This window comes from Haliotis rubra, unplaced genomic scaffold (genome assembly GCF_003918875.1).
Source record: "Haliotis rubra isolate DU_JTF1 unplaced genomic scaffold, ASM391887v1 Scf260, whole genome shotgun sequence".
In the NCBI taxonomy this organism is placed as follows: Eukaryota; Metazoa; Mollusca; class Gastropoda; order Lepetellida; family Haliotidae; genus Haliotis; species Haliotis rubra.
In genome coordinates, this window is record NW_025766670.1 from 724,363 (window position 1) to 746,881 (window position 22,519).

Below are 22,519 nucleotides of genomic sequence, written 5' to 3' on the forward strand. Positions count from 1 at the left end.
TGTGTCCCAACTTGAGGTACATATTTATGTTTAACTGCTACTAAACATCTGTAAACACAATCTTAGAAACATAAACAGCACTAAACTGAGCTAAACTTAGACCAGATGAGCTAACAATGATGCTTAATGGCCCAGTAAGCAGGGGAACGTTTCCTCACGTCTGCCGTTCATAATGCTCTACCTTGACAGTGCAGGAACACTCAGGTGGTCTTTGTCCACATCTCCTCAATGCTGACTAACTTTACACTCTATTATAAATCAAGTTACTGAAAGGTGAGTGAGTAAGTTGGGATTTAGTTTTTTTGAACTCTTACGTCAGTGTCTGTTAACTTGATGAGGGAGGAAGGCCCAAAGCTATTGGGTATTAGATGTTTGCCTCTATGATGAAGCCTACAACGTAGTACTGACAAACCAAGAAACATGATCATGTATATCCAGAGTTGGAACCCTCTGAAAGACCAGAAGGTGAGCAGTTGTGTTACGATCTCATCCTTCTGGTTTACCTATCTACTGCTAGGTAAACAAAGACATACTTCAAAAGGAGATGTGCTATGGTGTGGGGCAGGGCTAGAGCCCTAAAATGTTTCTGGAGTTAAGATACTGTATCTGGTTTGCATACAGTTAACAGCATGAAAAGTGCCCCTGCAAGTCAATGGAATCTAGTGACATTAACACCCAAGTAATTGGTGACTTTCAGAGAAGAAAGTGTTTTTATACTCAACACCACCATCAAACAGCAACATCCCTCATCAACATCAACACTATCAAACATCAACATCAACATCACTCAACATCAACACCACCATCAAATAACATCAACTCTACCACCAAACATCAACACCATGATCATATATGAAACATCAGTACCACCATCTAACATCAGCACTACTAATTGACATCAACATCACCAATCAACACCACCACCATCAACATCACAGACCAACATCATTCAGTAACTTCCACATTAAACATCAACATCAACATCACTAATCAACACCAACATCATTCAGTAACATCCACATTAAACATCAACAGCGATATCACTAATCAACATCAACAACATTATCAACATCACACACCAACATCATTCATTAACATCCACATTAAACATCAACAATGATATCACTTATCAACATCAGCACCATTATCAACATCACACACCAACATCATTCATTAACATCCACATTAAACATCAACATCGATATCACCAATCAACATCAACACCATTATCAACATCACTCAGTAACATGCCCATTACACATTAACACTGCCATCACTAATCAACATCAACACCATCATCAACATCAACACCCCCCAGGAGCAGATCCAGGAGTATGGAGGGGGGTGCACATAAATCATGGAGTCCAAAGGTTAGGGGGAAATGCTCCTCAGGGAAATTTCTTTTGGGAGAGAAGAGTGGGGTGCGCACCCCCATACGGTCCCTCTGGATCCGCCCCTGCCCCCATCCAACATCACCCAGCAGTTATACATTTCCTGGTCTGCAACCTGTGTCTGTGGTGTAAGACATGTGCTGTTTCTGAATGCAGGTCAATGTTCTGCCTGTTGATGTAGTCTCTATATTGGTGTCATGTTTTTATGGTGTGTATATAGAGAACGGGCTGCTAAGGAGGACATGTTTCTGTAAGCACAGAGCTCCAACATGGCCAGAAGCAATGTTGCTATAAGAAAAGAGTTCAAACTCAGCAATGTTGATGGAGATGCAGACTGCTTCATATTTAATGTATGATTCTTGAGAAGGAACACATTGTTTCCTAAGGCAATATATTGTTAGAGGAAACAGACATGGATGCATGGCAGGAAGTGCCAGCCTGGGATCAACTCACTCACTCACTCAACCACTCAACCACTCAACCACTCACTAATACTCACTTACTCAACCACTCAACCACTCACCCAACCACACACTCAACCACACACTCACTCACTCAACCAATTAACCACTCACTCACTCACTAACCACACAACTCAGGCAGTTAGTCACTCAGTTCCAGTGCTGTTTTGTCTCATTCCTGTGATTAGTTCCCATCACCTATACTTGAAATTCCCATGGGAACTTAATTAGAATATGGAGGCAACTCACATGTCAATGGATAACAGTCTGTTACATGTTACTGCACCATGCTGAAGTTGATCTTTATTTGTAATATCTATAGATGGTTTGTCAGGTCCGGACTTATTCATTTCAGGGCACATGATTTAGCTGAACATCTCTGACTATGGCTTCATGAACATTTACTCACTAAAGTGACTTAAAATGCATTTATCTGAAACCTGTCAATCTGCAGTGGTTGTCTCCCCTGCTGAAGCAATGACTATGGTGAGGTGAGGTGAGGTGAGGTGAAATTGGGTTTAACGTCGTGCTTGAGAATATTTCACTCATATGACAATGTGCATGTGTGTGTATGTGTATGTGCGGCTGCTTGTACTAGCCCAGACTTAAGCTGGTTTTATAGTGCTAGCCCACTGAGATACCATGCCGTAGTGAAGCATGAATCCCACTCAGACACATTATACTGACTCCGAGCCGACCAGTCCTTGTTGTACCCATTAATGCCGAGAGCCAGGCAGGGACCAACAAGTACCATATTTTAACGTCTTATGGTATGACGCGGTCGGGGATCGAACCTGCGACCTTCCGCTCCCCGCGGGCGGACGCTCTAACCACTACACCACGGAGGCGGTCCCAATGACTATGGTGATGCATGATGTTTGTACAGGACTGCTGACTGTGTAGAATATATCATATTCTCGGAATACTCCATGTTTATTGACAACATATGTTTTGCTGCTCTGTGTGTGTGTGGATGTTGCATAAAAAATAGAGTCAATATTTTCTGGGACTAAGTTTCCTACTTATCATGTTCTTTTGACAAGTTCTGTGAGCCTGGACAATGTTATTTTTTATGGTAGGCAAATTCTGCTACCTTTCATTAAGCTGTTTGTAGACAACTGACTTATGTTTTGGCTAAAGGTTTCCTGTTTGATGACTTGTTTAAGATATAAATATAGTTTCCAGTACATAAAGGTAACAGTTATCTTCACAACAACACGTAAGTGAAGTAGTAATATTCACCCATTTGTAAAAGGATTTTTAAACCAGTTCGACTTGGTTTTTGGCACTAAAAGCATATTTCATCAAAATGCCTCAATTTCAGATTCTTGGCCAACCAAACTGCCGGGCAAAAGAAAGTGTAGACTGTTGTTTGATGGTGGCTAAATAAGCAGGAAAAAAAGAGAAAGTGTGATTTGATGGTGAAAAACAAGAAATGGTTATTTAATGGTGATGTAATTGATAACAGCATCAAAGTTGTGTATTGAACTTTAAGTCTGCAGTGTTTTAACAAGTTATTTCAGCATAGTAACGTTTTGATGATTATCAAGTCTATGGTCATGTCCAAATTTCAAGTGCCCAGCCCCCAGTTTAGATGTTCATGATACATGGAGTATATCGGAGATACTGTGTTTCACAATTGGTATTAACAGCAGTATATAGACCTAAACTGGACACCAGACAATCAGACTCCCTAAAACATAGCCTCCCTCTAAAGGATGCATTCATGTTGTTTTCAGTAGGATTCAGTATAAAGTCAGTATGGTATTCCATGCATCACATAGATGGTGACAGTATATCACCCCAATATTGAGTATATCCGAAGAGAACAGAACACAATTATATTTCAGTAATAGGCCTCCGGCCCAAAATACATATATACATAAATTAATGGATAATTGAGTATATCAGTCACATAGTGATTCAGGAAGTACAACGGACGATGTTAATAGCGAACATGTTTTTACGAGCTGAAAGAACTACATCAGTAACTGGGTTTAGATTTTTTCATCTGGATACCTGCTGTATATTTTTCTTGGAAATGTGTGAAACGAACTACAGTTACAACGAACTGATTAGTGGTCCCTTTGAAGCCGTTTTAACTATACTCTACTGTAATCCAGGGTATAATTCAATATATCACCTAGATGGTGGTGTTTTAGTATAATTTAGTACATGCTTCAGTTAGTCAATACTGAAGGTCATTCTGTATATCAGACAGGTGTTGATTCATTATGATTCAGTATATATTTCTGTATATCACTAAATGCTGGCTCAATATATAATTCAGATTATAATTCAATATATCACCTAGATGGTGGTGTTTTAGTATAATTCAGTACATGCTTCAGTTAGTCAATACATCACTCTGAAGGTCATTCTGTATATCACACAGGTGTTGATTCATTATAATGATTCAGTATATATTTCTGTATATCACTAAATGCTGGCTCAATATATAATTCAGATTATAATTCAATATATCACCTAGATGGTGGTGTTTTAGTATAATTTAGTACATGCTTCAGTTAGTCAATACATCACTCTGAAGGTCATTCTGTATATCACACAGGTGTTGATTCATTATGATTCAGTATATATTTCTGTATATCACTAAATGCTGGCTCAATATATAATTCAGATTATAATTCAATATATCACCTAGATGGTGGTGTTTTAGTATAATTCAGTACATGCTTCAGTTAGTCAATACATCACTCTGAAGGTCATTCTGTATATCAGACAGGTGTTGATTCATTATGATTCAGTATATATTTCTGTATATCACTAAATGCTGGCTCAATATATAATTCAGATTATAATTCAATATATCACCTAGATGGTGGTGTTTTAGTATAATTTAGTACATGCTTCAGTTAGTCAATACATCACTCTGAAGGTCATTCTGTATATCACACAGGTGTTGATTCATTATGATTCAGTATATATTTCTGTATATCACTAAATGCTGGCTCAATATATAATTCAGATTATAATTCAGTATATCACTTAGTGATTCAGTATTTTATTTACTAAGTGATCCAGTACATAATTCAGATGGTGATTCAGTATAGAATTCGGTATTTAATTCAGCATGTGATCCAGTATATAATTCAGGTGGTGATTCAATCTCTGCCTTGTGATTCCATGACATCTTACTTCCAGCAGCCAAGCCACTCTTTAATCTAATCCTTGTGAGTTAGGGACCTATGTTTTTGTAAGTGTCAAAGTTTTTTGCTTCAGTTTTTGTCTCCCATAATGTCAGAACTTACTTTCTGTTTAATAGTGTTTGTCTGGCAAGGTCCATAAATTAAGATGACAAGTGTTTCTGTTGAGATGTTGCACAAATGTTTTATAGACTGAAATGTAACCCGAACGTTTTAGCTCATAAATTCATTTCTCATGTCGGCCCAACATTCCTCGAGTAAACAATGCAGATGTCTGCCAAACTTCAATTTGTTGCTTGAAAACAGTTTTACATAAAATTAGAACAAAATAACATGATTCCAAGGGAGTGCTAATGAGTCCAGATTCTTGTTTTTTTGAGATATTTTTGCAATATAATTATTATCAGACAATTGAGCTAACACAGCAAATCATCTTGACATTGTAATACTCTTCATTAGAATTGTCCCTGTATTTTCATGGTACTTTCTATTAACACTTTTGTGTAACTGGCTAAGAGAACTGGTATGAGTGAGTGAGTATGGTTTAACGCCGCTTTTAGCAATATTCCAGCAATATCATGGCGGGGGACACCAGAAATGGGCTTCACACATTGTACCCATGTGGGGAATCGAACCCGGGTCTTCGGCGTGATGAGCCAACGCTTTAACCACTAGACACCGCCCCAGAACTAATATGAAGTATCATGGAGTAATAATTTATACAAAATTTCATTGTTAATTATTACCACAACAAGTGATATATTAGGATTCAGTATTAAGAAAATATAAGTAATAGCTTCGAGAAAGACACGAGTTTAAGAGAACAAAAATCCATTCTATTCAGAAAGGTATAAGTTATGTCTACATAGTTTAAAACATGTTTCCAGATAAATATTAGCCTAACTTAACAAGAACTATTCTCTTAGACACACTTTTCAATAACACAAGAGTTCTGTAAATTATTTTGTATAAATAAACCTGTGACCACCCATATTACACTCACATTGAGCTAATATTTTAACACCTAAAGGAAGTTTAGCATAGTTATGGAATAAATGTTATATAACACTTTTGATAACTAGATTTGGGGGACTGTACAGTTAATAATTTGCTGTGACAAAAGGTTTAAAAGTCCCCCTTTACAGCAAAATAGAACACTCTCATAACACTGTGTAAATGGCAACCAGTGATTATAGCCTGATATCGCCCCTGGTGGGTATTCACTGACAATACACAGTCACGTGACCATCCAATCCTCAATATATATATAACACATTCTCCCATGGAATACCAAGCATTTATTCCATAGGGGCTGATATTGGTATTTCTTTATGACTGGTAATCAATCTTGGAAAGAAATGTTTTACGCTTCAAGCAGACATTGTTATGATGCTTTCATGCTAGAAAACATGTGGGAGTTTTTGGAGGATGTTATTTAGCCACAGCTTTAATTTATTTTTTTAAGCAACAATTGCTAACTGTGTATTTGTCAAGGTTGTTTTTTGTGTTTTTCTGAGGATATCGATATATGTCACAGATATAATCTGAATATTACCTAATGGTGTTTTCTAGAAGCGTCCTGTAAACTGAAATATTGAAACATTGATGGTATCTTCAGGCTTGTTTCAGTGCATTTCTGAAATAAACAAGTTCAGCCTCTGATTAGTACAATGTGTGTATTGGCTTACACGGCCCACGGCTTGTTTAATTGATGACAAATATTGACAAGGCATTAAATATCATGTAGTCATCTTCCGATGTGTACACGGTGCAGCATGCACGTCACACGACAAACCCAGGCCCTCTCCCAGACAATAGACGTAAAGATGGAAAGTGTGTTAAGAAACTGTCAGTGTTTTGGTCTGGTGATTTCACTTTGATGAAGGGACACGCCCAGCCTTTAATTAAGTCTACATTATGCAGGTTAGTGTTGTACTTCCTGTACAACATACTCAAGCTGTGTGTTGTACTAACGCCCACTTCTTGATAAAGAACAGCAGGGCTGGGTAGCCCAGTGGTTACAGCGTCTGCTTGTACACGACCGAAGAGTTTTTTCGCCACTTTTAGCAATATTCCAGCAACATCGATTCCCCACATGGGTACCCAATTTGAACCCGGGTGTGAAGCCCATTTCTGGCGTGCCCTGATGTTATTGCTGGAATATTGCTAAAAGCGGTGTAAAACTAACTCACTCACTTTAAGAGCAGCAAAGTTGACAGAACAGGAAGCAATCCCCTCATGTGCTTAATCTCTGAATATACATAATTTTGATAGTAACACATAATTCCATTTAAATTGAAAAAGAGCCATCGTGAGATGGAAGATGAGCCTGAGAAAATCTAGACTTTAGAGTTTGAGCATCATATGCATGGAGGGCTAGGCTGTAGTGATAACAATCCCGTTCAGGGACTGTGAGACAGTCTATTCCCACAAATTGGAAATGTGGGTGAAGAAATTCCGTGTATACTTTACACGGGTTTGAGGTACACAGGGTAAGTCAAATTCAGCAGCCAAATAAAATGTTTACTTTAGACTCATACGTGATGAACCAGTGCAAGTTTAGCATTCTGCTGCCTGTGATATTGGAATCTTCTATTCACTCAATAGTTACGTTACTTTTTTCAAATATGCAAATGAGACATCAAAGTGGCGTGAGACCTCCTTGCATACACTCAGCAATATCAGGACATAAGTTACAGCAGTGCATCATGGGAAGTGGAAATTACAGACCGACGTCCCAATAGCGTTGATCAATCCCACAATTCAATCTGAGGATACCCTAAAATCAGCGTTTCCATTTTGGCTTCACTCCCAGTATTTATTCAGATATTGGCATAAACATAACTGCAAAGCCCTCCTTCGGCAACACCAACATGGCCGTGAGTGATCATGTATTACTACACCCTACACCAATCAATTACGCAAATAGTGCATTATGGGCACGCGCTGGTTTGATCTGTGTGGATGAAAGGCACTCCAGCCACACAACCATGTTCAGTCTACTGGTCTCCTCACTCACTGCCCTGTGTACGTCCATCACAAGGTGTGGCCAATGGGCGTCCGATTCCCATGTACAATTATTGCAATATACACCACATTCAGTCACAGCCCCTGAAAGATTTACTGTAACTCTGCAGAGGGGTCCCTCACAACATCAAAGACAAATCTGTAACCGATTCTTAGAAAACAGATATTTCCTTTCATATAAAGGAATTCATGATTCTTTTAGAATATGCATGTTTGATTTTATTAGGTGAATGCATATGGTGGAAATATTGAAGGAAAACATTTGAGTTTCTATTCAGGGGATGTCAAACACTTTAGCTGCATGCAGTTCTGTATTTATGTATTTTATTAAGATCAAATTCTGCATGTCAATTATTGATTTTACAAACTCCATTTATTTCTAAAAATATTTGAATATTTTACAGCTAATAGCCTCATATCTTCCACATCATTTTTGTGTTATATACCAATGAAATGTCTCTGTGTAACCATTTTAAATATCTAAGAGCAACTGTTTATTTTTTCAATGTCACTTGCTCCATTTACTGAAAGATCGTTAATCTTTTGGGTTGTTTTTGTTTCTGAAACACTTGGTCAGTTGGTCATTGATTTAAAAAAAATATTTAACCTCCAAGTTTATTTGATTTTGTTTTTAGTTTATAATGGAAAATGAAACAGGGCATCGTAGTTGTAATTATCAGCAGGTTGGGTTAGTTTTGTCATGTAAGAGTCAAGAACATCAACATGTCTTAATTAATGTTTCTGCTGTCAATTAACGCCAAAGTGATTTCATGAGCCAGCCTTCCTCCCCGGGCAGGTATAGATATCTCTTCAAACAGTCTGTGGTAGTTTATTAATTTTCATAATTTCATGCTTGTCAGCCAAGTAAACAAACATAAGATGCCTTAGGTATAAAGTACTTAAGATTAAGTTAAGATAGATATGCTAAGATATGAATGAGTGAGTGAGTTTGTCCTTACGTCACTTTTTAACAATATTCCAGGAATTTCATGGATGGGGACAGCAGATATTGGCTTCACATGTTGTATTCATTTGGGGAATCAAACCTGGATCTTTGGCATGTTGATCAAATCTTTAACCAGCCCCTACACAACACCAAGCTATCTCACGTCTCAGTATATGAGGGGGTGGTGGGGTAGCCTAGTGGTTAAAGCGTTCGCTCGTCACGCCGAAGACCCGGGTTCGATTCCCCACATGGGTACAATGTGTGAAGCCCATTTCTGGTGTCCCTCGCCGTGATATTGCTGGAATATTGCTAAAAGCGGCATTAAACTTTTCTCACTCACTCACTCACTCTCAGTATATGAATGAAATACATGTGACATAAAACAATCAAATATTGACAAATAGAACAGCGACATTGTAACTTCATTAGAGTATTGTAACCTCATTAGAGCATTGTGACCTTATTAGAGCTCTGTAACTTTGTTAGAGCACTGTAACCTTGTTAGAGCACCATGACCTCATTAGGGCGCTGCACCCGTAACGTCATCAGGGCACTGTTACTCCATCATCATTCACCGTAACTTGCACAATCCATTTCTCAAACAATCCTTTCCCTGCAAAAATCAAACGAAACAAATGAGTCCCTATTTTCAACTTCAGTGGAAGTTTTGTGTGTGAAGCATTTGAAAGATTATGTTCAACAGTTTAATTAGTAAAAACCCAAAAGGTGTATGTTAGCAAGTGGAGAGAAGACTTACAACAAGTTGTTGACGTCGGTACATATGTTAGCTTGAACATTGTATGAGTCAGAGTGTAGGAACTTGCCGAACTTCTTCTGTCATAAGTTACCTAATATGGATGACTAACGGGATGTGTTTGCTTCACTAATTAAAAGATTTCAAGGACAGATACAGCTGAGCACAATTACATAAAAAGAGGATTTGTGTCTTGTCTGATGAAGAGGTTTTAACTTTGTGATGGGAAATTAGCATGTGGGTGCATGGGGTACAAATGTATGGAAAAGGAGAGGTCCTTTTTGTGATTTTACAATTTTCATTTTGTAATTGTGTAATTTTTGTTGAAACCGTATCCCCAAATACTTTAATATGACTGTTGCAAGGCATTTACTTGTAGTGTACCCAATCACCAACACAGCTTCTTAAGGTATGCTTGGTGCACCTGCACCGATCCACTCTCAATCAGCATATGCTCTGGTTTAACCAAAACAATTCTACATCCAATCAAAGAGGCTACAAGTTTGTGGAGGATAACTTGGTGTGCAAGTATGGATAGAGATTTATAGTAGGAGAGACACAGTGTGTGATTTTGCAAGTTTAGTAAGCGTGTAATTTTGTTGAAAGGATAAATTATCATAGGGATGCAGTGTGGATTCCTGGGGTATCAGAGGCAGCTCCTTGACAGCCCTCGGGCAATACAGGAGTCCGATGACAAGCGGCAATGTTTTTCCTAATCAGTTATCAGAAAGAAAACTTGAGGTCTATTCAGTTCTGATCGTGTGACAAGCAGTGTTGATAATGTAACAAAAATACAAGTAATAAAAGTAAATATTTGTTTTGTGTGTGTGATCTCCTAATACAACAAATACTCACAGCATCATTAAATATGATCATTGAAATTATCCCAGCTACATTATAATTATTGAAATTAGAGGTTCATCCTTACATTGTTGACGGAGATGGTGCATGCTGGGATATATTGATGAAGCTATGAAACATGGCAGATTTGGAAGATTTGTGTCAGATCTACGTACTTAAGAAAAACTATTTGTTAAGAGAGTACATATCTGCTTGAAGGTGGTAGTGGGCAGAGATTCAAGAAACAGCCATCTGTAACCATTATGTCAGAACATCAAGATGTTTGGGTTTCTGTGGTAGTCGAGATAATGCACTTGGCCCCCCTGCTTTGCTTGTCAGGTTGTTCGTGGATGAAACTACTGCTTGTGGATATGCTGTGTTATATACATGATTTATTCATTTAGATAACTTTTCAAATGAGGAACAAGAATGTCATCAACACCTACCCTCACAGGCGGAATGCATGACTGTTGGGAAAGTTCAGGAGTGGCAATAAGGACTTAATAAGAAAGTTATTCCACTATAGTCTGTTTGGAGTGATAACATACCGATGAATTTCACTTTAAGCAAAAAAGTAAATAAAATAAAGTGAAATTAAGATTGCGAATCCTCATGATTTTACCTTGCCAATTGAACATTAAAATCTCAGAATTTTATTCCACTTAGGATAAATGTTGTTTAACAAACGATCATTGTTTCACGTCGCTATTATTGGTTTGTATTACAAGGGGTTTGTATTCACAGTCTTAATTTCACGTTATTTGTTTTACTTTTTGATTTAAAGTGAAATTCGTCGGTACGTTTTCACTGCAAACAGACTATAAATGTGTATGATATTGATGTGATTAGATTTGAATGAATGGGATTCCAAAAACTATTTAAAGATCATGAAGGAGCCTACTAGAAGTAGATAATGAACCAGCACACATTTAGTCTGACCTCACCCCATGTGACCAGTCATTGTGAGTGAGTGAGTGAGAAATGGGCTTCACAAATTGTACCCATGTGGGTTATCCAACCCGGGTCTTCGTCGTGATGAGCAATGTTAAGCCAATTTCTGGTGTCCCCCGCCGTGATATTGCTGGAATATTGCTAAAAGCGGCGTAAAACTAAACTCAGTCAGTCGTGATGAGCAAACGCTTTAACCACTAGGCTACCCCCACTGCCTCTCACCCCGCTGTATGTCCTGCTCTTCTGTGTTGAGATGTTGCTGTATTAGAACATGCTCAGAGTTAATCTGGAACTTACAATGTTGATGAATACAGGAAACATCAAATCAAAACACAAATTAATCCTTGATAAACAAAACCGTATCTACATGTGTTTTTAAGTAGGAAGGTATGTAATGTTCTGAAAGATCAACTATTTCCTTTACCACCAGGTGTTGAGGTTTGTTTAAGGATCTCCCTCCTGACTTGACTATACCCCAGCTTTTCCCCAGTTATACCCGAGCTCTACCCCAGCTATACCCTGGTTACCAGAACCAGGTTACTGACAGTCCCTTAACGACAGTATGTAACCATCCAACACAGGTCACACACTCATCATATCTGTCAGCTTTAACCAACGAATATACTCCCAAAGAATTTAAGAGGTGAGAATTTATGAATGTCAACTTCTTTATAATGAGGAACACAACATTTCGGAGCATATTCTTACTCCTTCGTCAGGTGAATGAAGTTGACTCAATATTAATTCCCAACCGTAAACCCAAGATTGCCCTTATTTATACTTCTAAAAGTGTGTCATGAGTCTGTCTGGACTTGCTAATGGCCGGCAATCATCATCAGATCGGGTACTTCAGTAGAGCTTGGCTCGAAGCCCCGGGTTCGAATCCCCACATGGGTACAATGTGTGAAGCCCGTTTTTGGTGTCCCCTGCCGTGATGTTGCTGGAATATTGCTAAAAGCGCGTTAAACCAAACTCAGTCAGTCAGTCAGTCGATTCCCCACGTGGGTAGAATGTGTGAAGCCCATTTCTGGTGTCCCCCGCCGTGATGTTGCTGGAATATTGCTAAAAGCGCGTTAAACCAAACTCAGTCAGTCAGTCAGTAGAGCCTTGTATCAAGTCTAGGGGAGGGGCAGGAGGGTGGGGGTAGGGGTGGGGTGTCAGGTTATATGATTTGATATACTAGAGTACACTCACTCTGTCACTTGTGACCTTGTAGGGAACTATGAAATGACTCATGAATATCTGGGATGTGCTTGTGATGAGCTTGATGCTGACATTAATTTGGTAATTCTACACTCTCCAGGTATTTCATAACCAACGTTTTGATGTTGTTAGGAGATGTATTGAAGTTCAGCCAGTACACTAAACGTATATAAACAGACTTTAATGTTGTCTTTAAGAGGACGGGAAGCTTTTCTGTTCTTAGGATGTCTTAAAGCTTATATAACATGTGAAATATATCATGGTTTCAATATTAATTGCATCTGAAGATGTTTCTAGTGATGAAGTTTCTTTGTTGGGCATTAAACAAATCTGCAAAGCAAAGAGCCACATCTGACTAAGAGTAGTTACTTCTGGACACTCATCCCTCTACTCCTTGCTGTCTCTGCGCTGCCTTTCTGTGTGGACACGAGAAGCTTATTCCTTTAAGGATTTGTATTTAGGGACCAAATTCTAACCTCTAACTCACTCAACCTCTCAACCTCTCACTCACTCACTCACTCAACCATTCACTCAACCAGTCAACCACTCACTCAACCAGTAAAGGATTCAACCACTCACTCAAACACCCAACCACTCACTAAATCATTCAAGGATTCAATCACTCAACCACTCACTCATTCAACCACTCACCCACCCACTCAAATATTCAAACACTTACTTAACCGCTCACTCAACCGCTCCCTCAAGGACTCGTGCAACCACTCACTCAACCAGTCGAGGATTCAATCATTCACTCAACCACTCACTCAACCAGTCGGTGATTCAACCACTCACTCAACCAGTCGAGGATTCAATCATTTACTCAACCACTCACTCAACCAGTCGTTGATTCAACCACTCACTCAACCAGTCTGTGATTCAACCACTCACTCAACCAGTCGGTGATTCAACCACTCACTCAACCAGTCGGTGATTCAACCACTCACTCAACCAGTCGGCGATTCAACCACTCACTCAACCAGTCGAGGATTCAATCATTTACTCAACCACTCACTCAACCAGTCAGTGATTCAACCACTCACTCAACCAGTCGGCGATTCAACCACTCACTCAACCAGTCGGTGATTCAACCACTCACTCAACCAGTCGGTGATTCAACCACTCACTCAACCAGTCTGTGATTCAACCACTCACTCAACCAGTCGGTGATTCAACCACTCACTCAACCAGTCGGTGATTCAACCACTCACTCAAACAGTCGGTGATTCAACCACTCACTCAACCAGTCGGCGATTCAACCACTCACTCAAACAGTCGGTGATTCAACCACTCACTCAACCAGTCGGTGATTCAACCACTCACTCTACAACTCACTCAACCAGTCAGTGATTCAACCACTCACTCAAACAGTCGGTGATTCAACCACTCACTCAACCAGTCGGTGATTCAACCACTCACTCAACCAGTCGGTGATTCAACCACTCACTCAACCAGTCGGTGATTCAACCACTCACTCAACCAGTCTGTGATTCAACCACTCACTCAACCAGTCGGTGATTCAACCACTCACTCAACCAGTCGGTGATTCAACCACTCACTCAAACAGTCGGTGATTCAACCACTCACTCAACCAGTCGGCGATTCAACCACTCACTCAAACAGTCGGTGATTCAACCACTCACTCAACCAGTCGGTGATTCAACCACTCACTCTACAACTCACTCAACCAGTCAGTGATTCAACCACTCACTCAAACAGTCGGTGATTCAACCACTCACTCAACCAGTCGGTGATTCAACCACTCACTCAACCAGTCGGTGATTCAACCACTCACTCAACCAGTCGGTGATTCAACCACTCACTCAACCAGTCGGTGATTCAACCACTCACTCAACCAGTCGGTGATTCAACCACTCACTCAACCAGTCGGTGATTCAACCACTCACTCAACCAGTCGGTGATTCAACCACTCACTCAACCAGTCGGTGATTCAACCACTCACTCAACCAGTCGGTGATTCAACCACTCACTCAACCAGTCGGTGATTCAACCACTCACTCAACCAGTCGGTGATTCAACCACTCACTCAAACAGTCAGTGATTCAACCACTCACTCAACCAGTCGGTGATTCAACCACTCACTCACTCCCCCATGCACACCTTCTTCCCATCTGTGTGGCATCAGTGAGTTTATGGGCTGTTCCTGGCAATATGTTACAATTTATTAGACGTGTATCCATAAAGTACAAAACACTAATCATAAATTCCAAAAATATACTTAACTATCCTCTCAAAATACTTCTTGTATCGAGGGATACCGGTACCATCACCTGGTCTGTCAGGTCTATAGCAACCACCGTGGCAAGATGTAGTTCAGATGGGAGCTCTGTAGTTAGAGTGTTGGCCAGCATCAGATGCTGGAGTGTAATGGAGAATCGGTAGGCTGGCAAGATGATGAAGTCCTCTCACAGCCCAACTACTGACAACTGTAATCTAGACAACAAAATATACTACTCAATACAAGTAAAAAACATGGCATGACAGATTGATTACAGTCATGTGAAAGGATTGGGTGTTATTTAACTTTCTGTGTAGCATACGTCAGAAGCTTGTATTTGAATGCTGTGTGTATATCACACCACCAGAATGACTGGTCACATGGTCATCCTGACCCACTATGTATGCTGGACATTGTGTCGGGGTAATGACGTGACATTGCTCCTGGATCACCCTCCAGGCATTCCATCATTGAACTTTGAGTTATACTACTTGAGTTGAATACATCAGAGTGGCTCAGGCGATGACAGAGGGATCCTCCATAACTCCACCGGCATCCCAAGCCGTTGTATCTCAAGTCTTCTAGGGAAACAATAAATATCATCTTTAAAATACGAAAAAATGTTTGAGACTTTCACAAACTGCCTGTTATCATGCTAACATTCACAGTGATTCTGTGGTTTGGTTGCTATGCACCTTGCTCCTACCTTACATGAAAGGGTTTGACATGTGAGACCCTCATTACTTGAGGCGCTCGTCTGGTGTGTCTGCTACAGTTCTTGTCCACTCTATTAAATATTAACAGTACAAGCTTTGATGCCAGTCAGTAACATAATTATTGCCTCACCTGCAGGGTTTACCATAGTATGTTGTACTCCAGTAGCATTACCGTTATATGTAGTATTTCATGTGATAAGATGATGATATGTAGTATTTCGTTTAATAATGTGATGATATGTAGTATTTCGTGTAGTAAGGTGATGATATGTCATATTTCGTATAATAACGTGATCATGTGTAGTGGTTTGAGTAACAGAACCATAGTATGTTGTACTCCTAGTAGCATTACTGTGATATGTAGTATTTAAAATACGCAGCTATAAATGTTGTGTTTAAAATAACAGATCTGTAATATCTAGTGTTTAAAGTAACACAGCTTTAATATGTAGTGTTTAAAGTAACATATCTGCAAGAAACAAGATACCACAAAAACGTTCCATGTAGAAACAGCGACAATATTCTATAAACTACATAAACAAGATATATAATAAGTCAGAGTAACAAAACATATACTAATACAAATGTGTGTAGTGACCAAAGACAATCTAGAAATATTCTAGATTTGTTTGAAGTTGTATATATGGTAACAGATTATTTCTATGCTATCTAGTTCATTATTTGTAAACAGGAGGCTACTTTCTTTCTGTGAGGTCAAGGCTTTGAGAGTAATTAATTTGAGAAGAAAGGGAATTGAATAAGGAGTGTCTTACATCTGAATATTTACTACAAGACATGAAATAGTGTTATTCATCCTCAAGGACTGAGCATTGATCAACAAGACGGTCCTCCAAAGGTGTAGGTGGTCTTGTTCTTCTACCCAGTTCAAGTTTTAACCTGTGATCACTCAGTCTTAGTTTTGTGAAGTGGATATGTTGCTTTTATATCTTGCAGTGTTCTAGGTTCAAGTTTAATTTCTGATTCAAATGTTCTAGGTATGGTTCAAGTTTAATTTCTGATTCAAATGTTCTAGGTATGGTTCAAGTTTAATTTCTGATTCAAATGTTCTAGGTATGGTTCAAGTTTAATTTCTGATTCAAATGTTCTAGGTATGGTTCAAGTTTAATTTCTGATTCAAATGTTCTAGGTATATATGGTTCAAGTTTAATTTCTGATTCAAATGTTCTAGGTATGGTTCAAGTTTAATTTCTGATTCAAATGTTCTAGGTATGGTTCAAGTTTAATTTCTGATTCAAATGTTCTAGGTATGGTTCAAGTTTAATTTTTTATTCAAACTTTCTGTATGTTCTAAGTTTGTTCCTTGAATTTAATGTCTTTGGCATATCTTGAAAAAGCAAGTGGAATATGTCTGTAGATTTCAGTTGGAGGTGTTTAAACACAGAGGAAGAAGTTTGATCACTTTCCTTGATATTAAAGTTATTTAAGAGGCAACTGAGTTTATAGTACCATCCAATTTTGTGCTTGGCAATAGTTATTGATTCATTAAAAACATGTTTTAAAATGGTATTGGGAGACTGTAAAATATGTCTGTGGAATTGAACAATGGATTTAATTACTCTGAATAATAGGGGAAACAAACCATTCTAGGCTCTGCATGCCCAGTTATGTGCTTGCTGAGAAACTGTAAATGTAGTGTTTAAAGTAACAGATCCGTTATTTGTAGTGTTTAATGTGACAGAGCAGTAATATGTCAGGCTCCATGTAAGAGGCCCAATATATCTGCTGAAGTATGTTAGTGCAATTTTCCTGTTTAGTAGATTGAGAATGATGGAGCATGTTCAAGACAATAATTGTCTTATCAACCAATTAATAGCCATCGTGAGTTGACCACCAAGAGCTGTCCACTCACTACAAACATCTGCTGACCAATCAGATTGCAGGAGCAGGTCATGACCTCTCACAGGCTTTATGCATTGAATAGCACTAATGACCGCAGTAATGCCATGAATCTCGATGTGGACGGCCCTAATCACAACACATGCCAGTAGTTATCAAGTTATGGTCACAAAGTGGTCAGTAATTGGTCATCAATAAGCACATCACAAAGCAATTGTCTAAAATTATGGCCAGATCGGCTAATAGTTTCAATATGGTACCTCCCTTTGCTACAGAGGGGTCAGAATATGTGAATTGCTGTCCACCCCTCCGTCCATCCTATCAGGTGAACAATCTCCCCCATTCCCCTTTCCAATCTTGAGGGTCAGTAATTGGTTATCTGTAATCTCATTTGCCTATAGTTATGACCAGGAGGTCTAATAGTTTCAGAATGGTTTAGGACCTTGAATGCAGGAAATAGCCTGCTCCACAAGCTGATGGGGCGAGGCAAGGTGAAATACTATCCTTTCCTTCCACCTCCAGCTGAAGGGGGTCAGGCAAGGTGAGCTTCTCTCCCTCTATGCTGGGTTTGAGGGTCAGGCTAGGTGAGCTTCTGTCCCTCCAGCCTGGGTTTGAGGGGTCAGGCAAGGTGAGCTTCTGTCCCTCCACCCTGGGTTTGAGGGGTCAAGAAAGGTGAGCTTCTGTCCCTCGATCCTGGGTTTGAGGGGCCAGGTTGAGTGAGCTTCTGTCCCTCCCTCCCTGGTTTGCGGGGTCTGGCAAGGTGACCTTCTGTCCCTCCATCCTGGTTTAGAGGGGTTAGACTAGGTGAGCTTCTATCCCTCCTTCTTGGATTTGAGGGGTCAGGCAAGGTGAGCTTCTGTCCCTCTACCCTGGCTTGAAGGGTCAGGCAGGGTTAACTACTGATCTTTGTTGGGGTTAACCCTGGTGGTCAAGCACAGGTGTGTTTACTGACCTGAGAACTGGACACTGGGTATTTGTCAAACATGAAAGAAAGCATAAATTGTCACAGAGTTGTATACCCATTGTAATAAAGCATGTCTATATGAGATATGTTTGTAGTTAGCAACAGGAGATTAATGGGATCAGTTGAATATGTCAGAATATGAATCTGTGGGAGTGAAAGAATGTATGGGACAGGGTTGTGGTTAGCGCTGAGCTAATCTATTAGCATGTGGGCTTTCTTGGATATATTTTACTTCAGGGTCTGTCACGACAAGGACATGAGCACCACTCTTCATTCCTGATTGTATTGTTATTCTGACCAAAGTTCCTCCCTTATGTTATGGGTACCTATGTGATATGTTGCCAGCAGTATAGCACACATATATATGTATAGCACACTCATATCGTACAAGGACTCAAATCTTTTTAAACATTCACATTTGTTACAATCACACACACACTAAAACATTCATATCTATTCCAGGCAAACTACAGATTGTCCCAAACAGATATCTGCACTCATATCCCTTGCAGATAACACATGTATCTGAGACACAGATCATGGTACGATGCACATACAGATATTTCATACAATCACATCTGTATGCCTCTCTTGTTTTCAGTGTCAGGATTAGGTGAGCTACAGAACTTTGTGTGACCCCAGTACTGACTGAAAGTACTCAATGTCAGGGGGTGGTTGGGTAGCCCAGTGGTTAAAGCATTCACTCGTCACACTGAAGGCCCGGGTTTCGATTCTCCACATGGGTACAATGTGTGAAGCCCATTTATGGTGTCCCCTGCTGTGATATTACTGGAATATTGCTAAAAGCGGTGTAAAACTAAAACTCCCTCACTGTCTCAATGTCAGCGTTAGGTGAGCTACAGAACCTCATGTCTTATCACTGCTCTCAGATTTGATGATTATGTTTTTATTATTGTTGCAGATGTCAATGAATGCAGCATCAACAACGGTGGCTGTCATAGTGATTGCAGCAACACCATTGGCTCCTTCCAGTGCAAGTGTCCTAGGGGCTTCGAACTCACTGCAGAAGGAAAACAATGTCAAGGTAGGTCATGTGACCTTTCACCTGTGTATTGGATACCTGACATATTGCATGGTTGATGTGGGGTGACAGATAACAGATATTGGATACTGGTTTCCATGTTACCTGTAACATACCTGTAACATAACAATGGTAACACTCTGCTCCTTGGGTGTCTGTTTGAACCGAATGAAATAATATTCAGTGCCACATGGCAATATTCCAGCCAGATTGTGACAAAGAATGTTGAAGGACATTATGTCTGTTGTAGAACTAATGTAGTTATACCACAGCCACTCAGGGGTCCAAGAACCTGTGTTTATCGAACAATTTCTTGTAATTCTTCAGTAACATAATTGTGAAACATTAGTACTAACATTAACCACTGGTGTATTGACCATCATACTTGACAACAATGATTTTTCCTTGCACCAGTGACCAATGGTTTGCTGGATTTGGCTTAATTAAGCCAACGGTATATAATTGTTATCCCCCGCAACGCGTTTTGGGGGGGGGGTATTTAAATGGACTCCGTCCGTGCTTCCGTCCGACCTTCCGTGCACATTTGTCTTTTCCGGAGCAGAACTCTAAAACTGTTCACTATTTCCTTACCAAACTTGGCACATAGATAGATCTGGTGGTGTACTGGTGCCGTTTGGTAGTTTTGGAATTCTGAATAAAATATTTTTGGCGTTTCCATGGCAACAAGTTTGACTTCGAATGAAATTGGTGGTAGTGCTCTTGTTCGGAGCTGAACTCTAAAACCGTTCACTATTTCTTCACCAAATTTGGCACATAGATAGATCTGGTGGTGTACTGGTGCCTTTTGGTAGTTTTGGAATTCTGAATGAAATATTTTTGGCATTTCAGTGGCAACAAGTTTTGACTTAGTCTGAAATTGGTGGTAGTGCACTTTTCTGGAGCAGAACTCTAAAACCGTTCAATGTTTCTTCACCAAACCTGGCACATAGATAGATCTGTTGGTGTACTGGTGCCTTTTGGTAGTTTTGGATATCTGAATAAAATATTTTGGGCATTTCCATGGCAACAAGTTTGACATAGACTGAAATTGGTGATAGTGCTCCTTCGTGGAGCAGAACTTTAAAAACCTTTCAATACTCTCCTTCCACTTTTCTATATACACACCTAAATATTTAACATAATCAAAACTCGTAGACATAATCATGAAAAGTATTTTGCCATTGTGGGGGATATTGATGACTTTGTCTTCTTGTTTGATTGGTATTGTACACATTGGAGGGATGGAGGGGTAGCTTAGTGGTTAAAATGTTGGCTCGTCATGCCACAGACCCAGGTTTTATTCCCCCATGGGCACAATGTGTGAAGCCCATTTCAGGAGTCCCCTCAACGCCAACCCCAACCCCGTTGTGATATTGCTGGAATATTGCTAAGAGTGATGTAAAACTTTGTTCTCTGACTCTACACGTTGGTGAGTAATAATAAAACGTACAATTTCATGGACGAGAACCAGAATTTGTTATTCATAATATTGTATGTTTTCTCACCAGAATACAGCTGTAATATTGCTGATGAGCGTTGGTGAAATCTGACTAACTCACAAATATATCTGTCTAATATCTGTATATTTCTATCTGTATGTATCTGTATACCTGCATAACGGTTTCAGACATCGATGAATGTGCTAACCATAACGGTGGATGTCAACATAAGTGTCTCAATACTAAGGGCGGCTTCAGCTGTGAATGCCCCAAGGGTCAAAGGCTACATGCTGATGGCCGAACCTGCATTCGTAAGTGCACAGCATGGCATGATGATGTTTGGTGAAACTAACCAGTTTTCTTTCAGGCAATGTAAGACAAATGTGGTAACTGGGAACGAAAACATGGAGGGAAGGTTTGGAGGATGTTTAGAATAGAATGGATATTATTTTTATATTTTGAATCAATGTATGATGAACAATTGATGGATGTACAAGTCACTCTGTCTATTTGCACAAAGAATTACCCCGGGTTGGAAACAAGTTATTTTTAAGGAATTTATTCAGAAAATTGGTAGATATTTTCCCCTTACTACAGATCCTGGAACTAAGGATGGTTGTTGTGCCCTTGTGTCGGTTTCAGTCAAGGGAGTTTCAGTGTTCATGGAAGTCCTACTATTTATGACTGATTATCTCCCCTTAAAGCACTCTCGTCAGATAAAGTATGATGTATGTATTACTTACAGGATAAGTCTTTTGATGGCCCCTGGGTAATGCTTTCTGTAATATGTTTGTGCTTATTTACTACATAGTCTAGAGTATGATAGATCATGGTTCCAGCGCCGCCGCCTGGTTAAGGGTTTGCCATTATCACGTTAAGAGAATTTAGGATGTTTAACCTGGTACGACTAGCTTCTCCATCTGGCGATATGACGTTATCGAATACGATACTACTCTCAACCCTGGCCTCGGCCAAGCAAAACTGACATATTGAATCACTTTTTGAAAGTATTAAGATAAACCTCTGCCTCATTGAGAGCTATCTCTTGTGATGATGGTCATATCTTCATATTATCATATCATCATATCTGTCTCATATTCCATGATTTGGGGTAACAAAAGTTGTGTTTATCAATATTTCATGTTTAACTGCTTTCATTTTGAATTTAGTATTAAATATTTACATTCAACATTACGATATTTGTGTTGAGCCATTTTGTGTTCAGATGTTAGCATTTAGTGTTTTGATCATTTGTAAGAAATTATTCAGCAGTCATTGTTTATCATTAGCCTTCAACATTTAGCATTCACATTCAACAGTACATTTAAGATTACATTCAACATTAGATTAACCATTCATAAATCGTATTATAGTCTGTTTGACTTCGTTTGAGATCACATGCTGGGAAAACAGCCAGGTGTGAGTTGTAAGTGTGAAATTGAAATTTCACTCCACACGCTTGTTGATTACCTGGAAGTTCTACCAGCAAGTGGTCCCCCATCATAAGAAATAGCGATAAGCG

At 39.4% G+C, this 22,519-nt stretch overlaps 1 protein-coding gene across 1 annotated transcript in view; it reads left to right on the forward strand.

Annotated features, from left to right (window-relative positions):
- LOC124280125 (multiple epidermal growth factor-like domains protein 6) overlaps positions 1-22,519 on the forward strand; it is a 273,391-nt gene that overhangs the window by 159,755 nt on the left and 91,117 nt on the right. Inside the window, 2 exon segments of the mRNA XM_046716015.1 lie at positions 19,439-19,561; positions 21,186-21,308. Coding sequence (XP_046571971.1) covers positions 19,439-19,561; positions 21,186-21,308 — 246 coding nt within the window.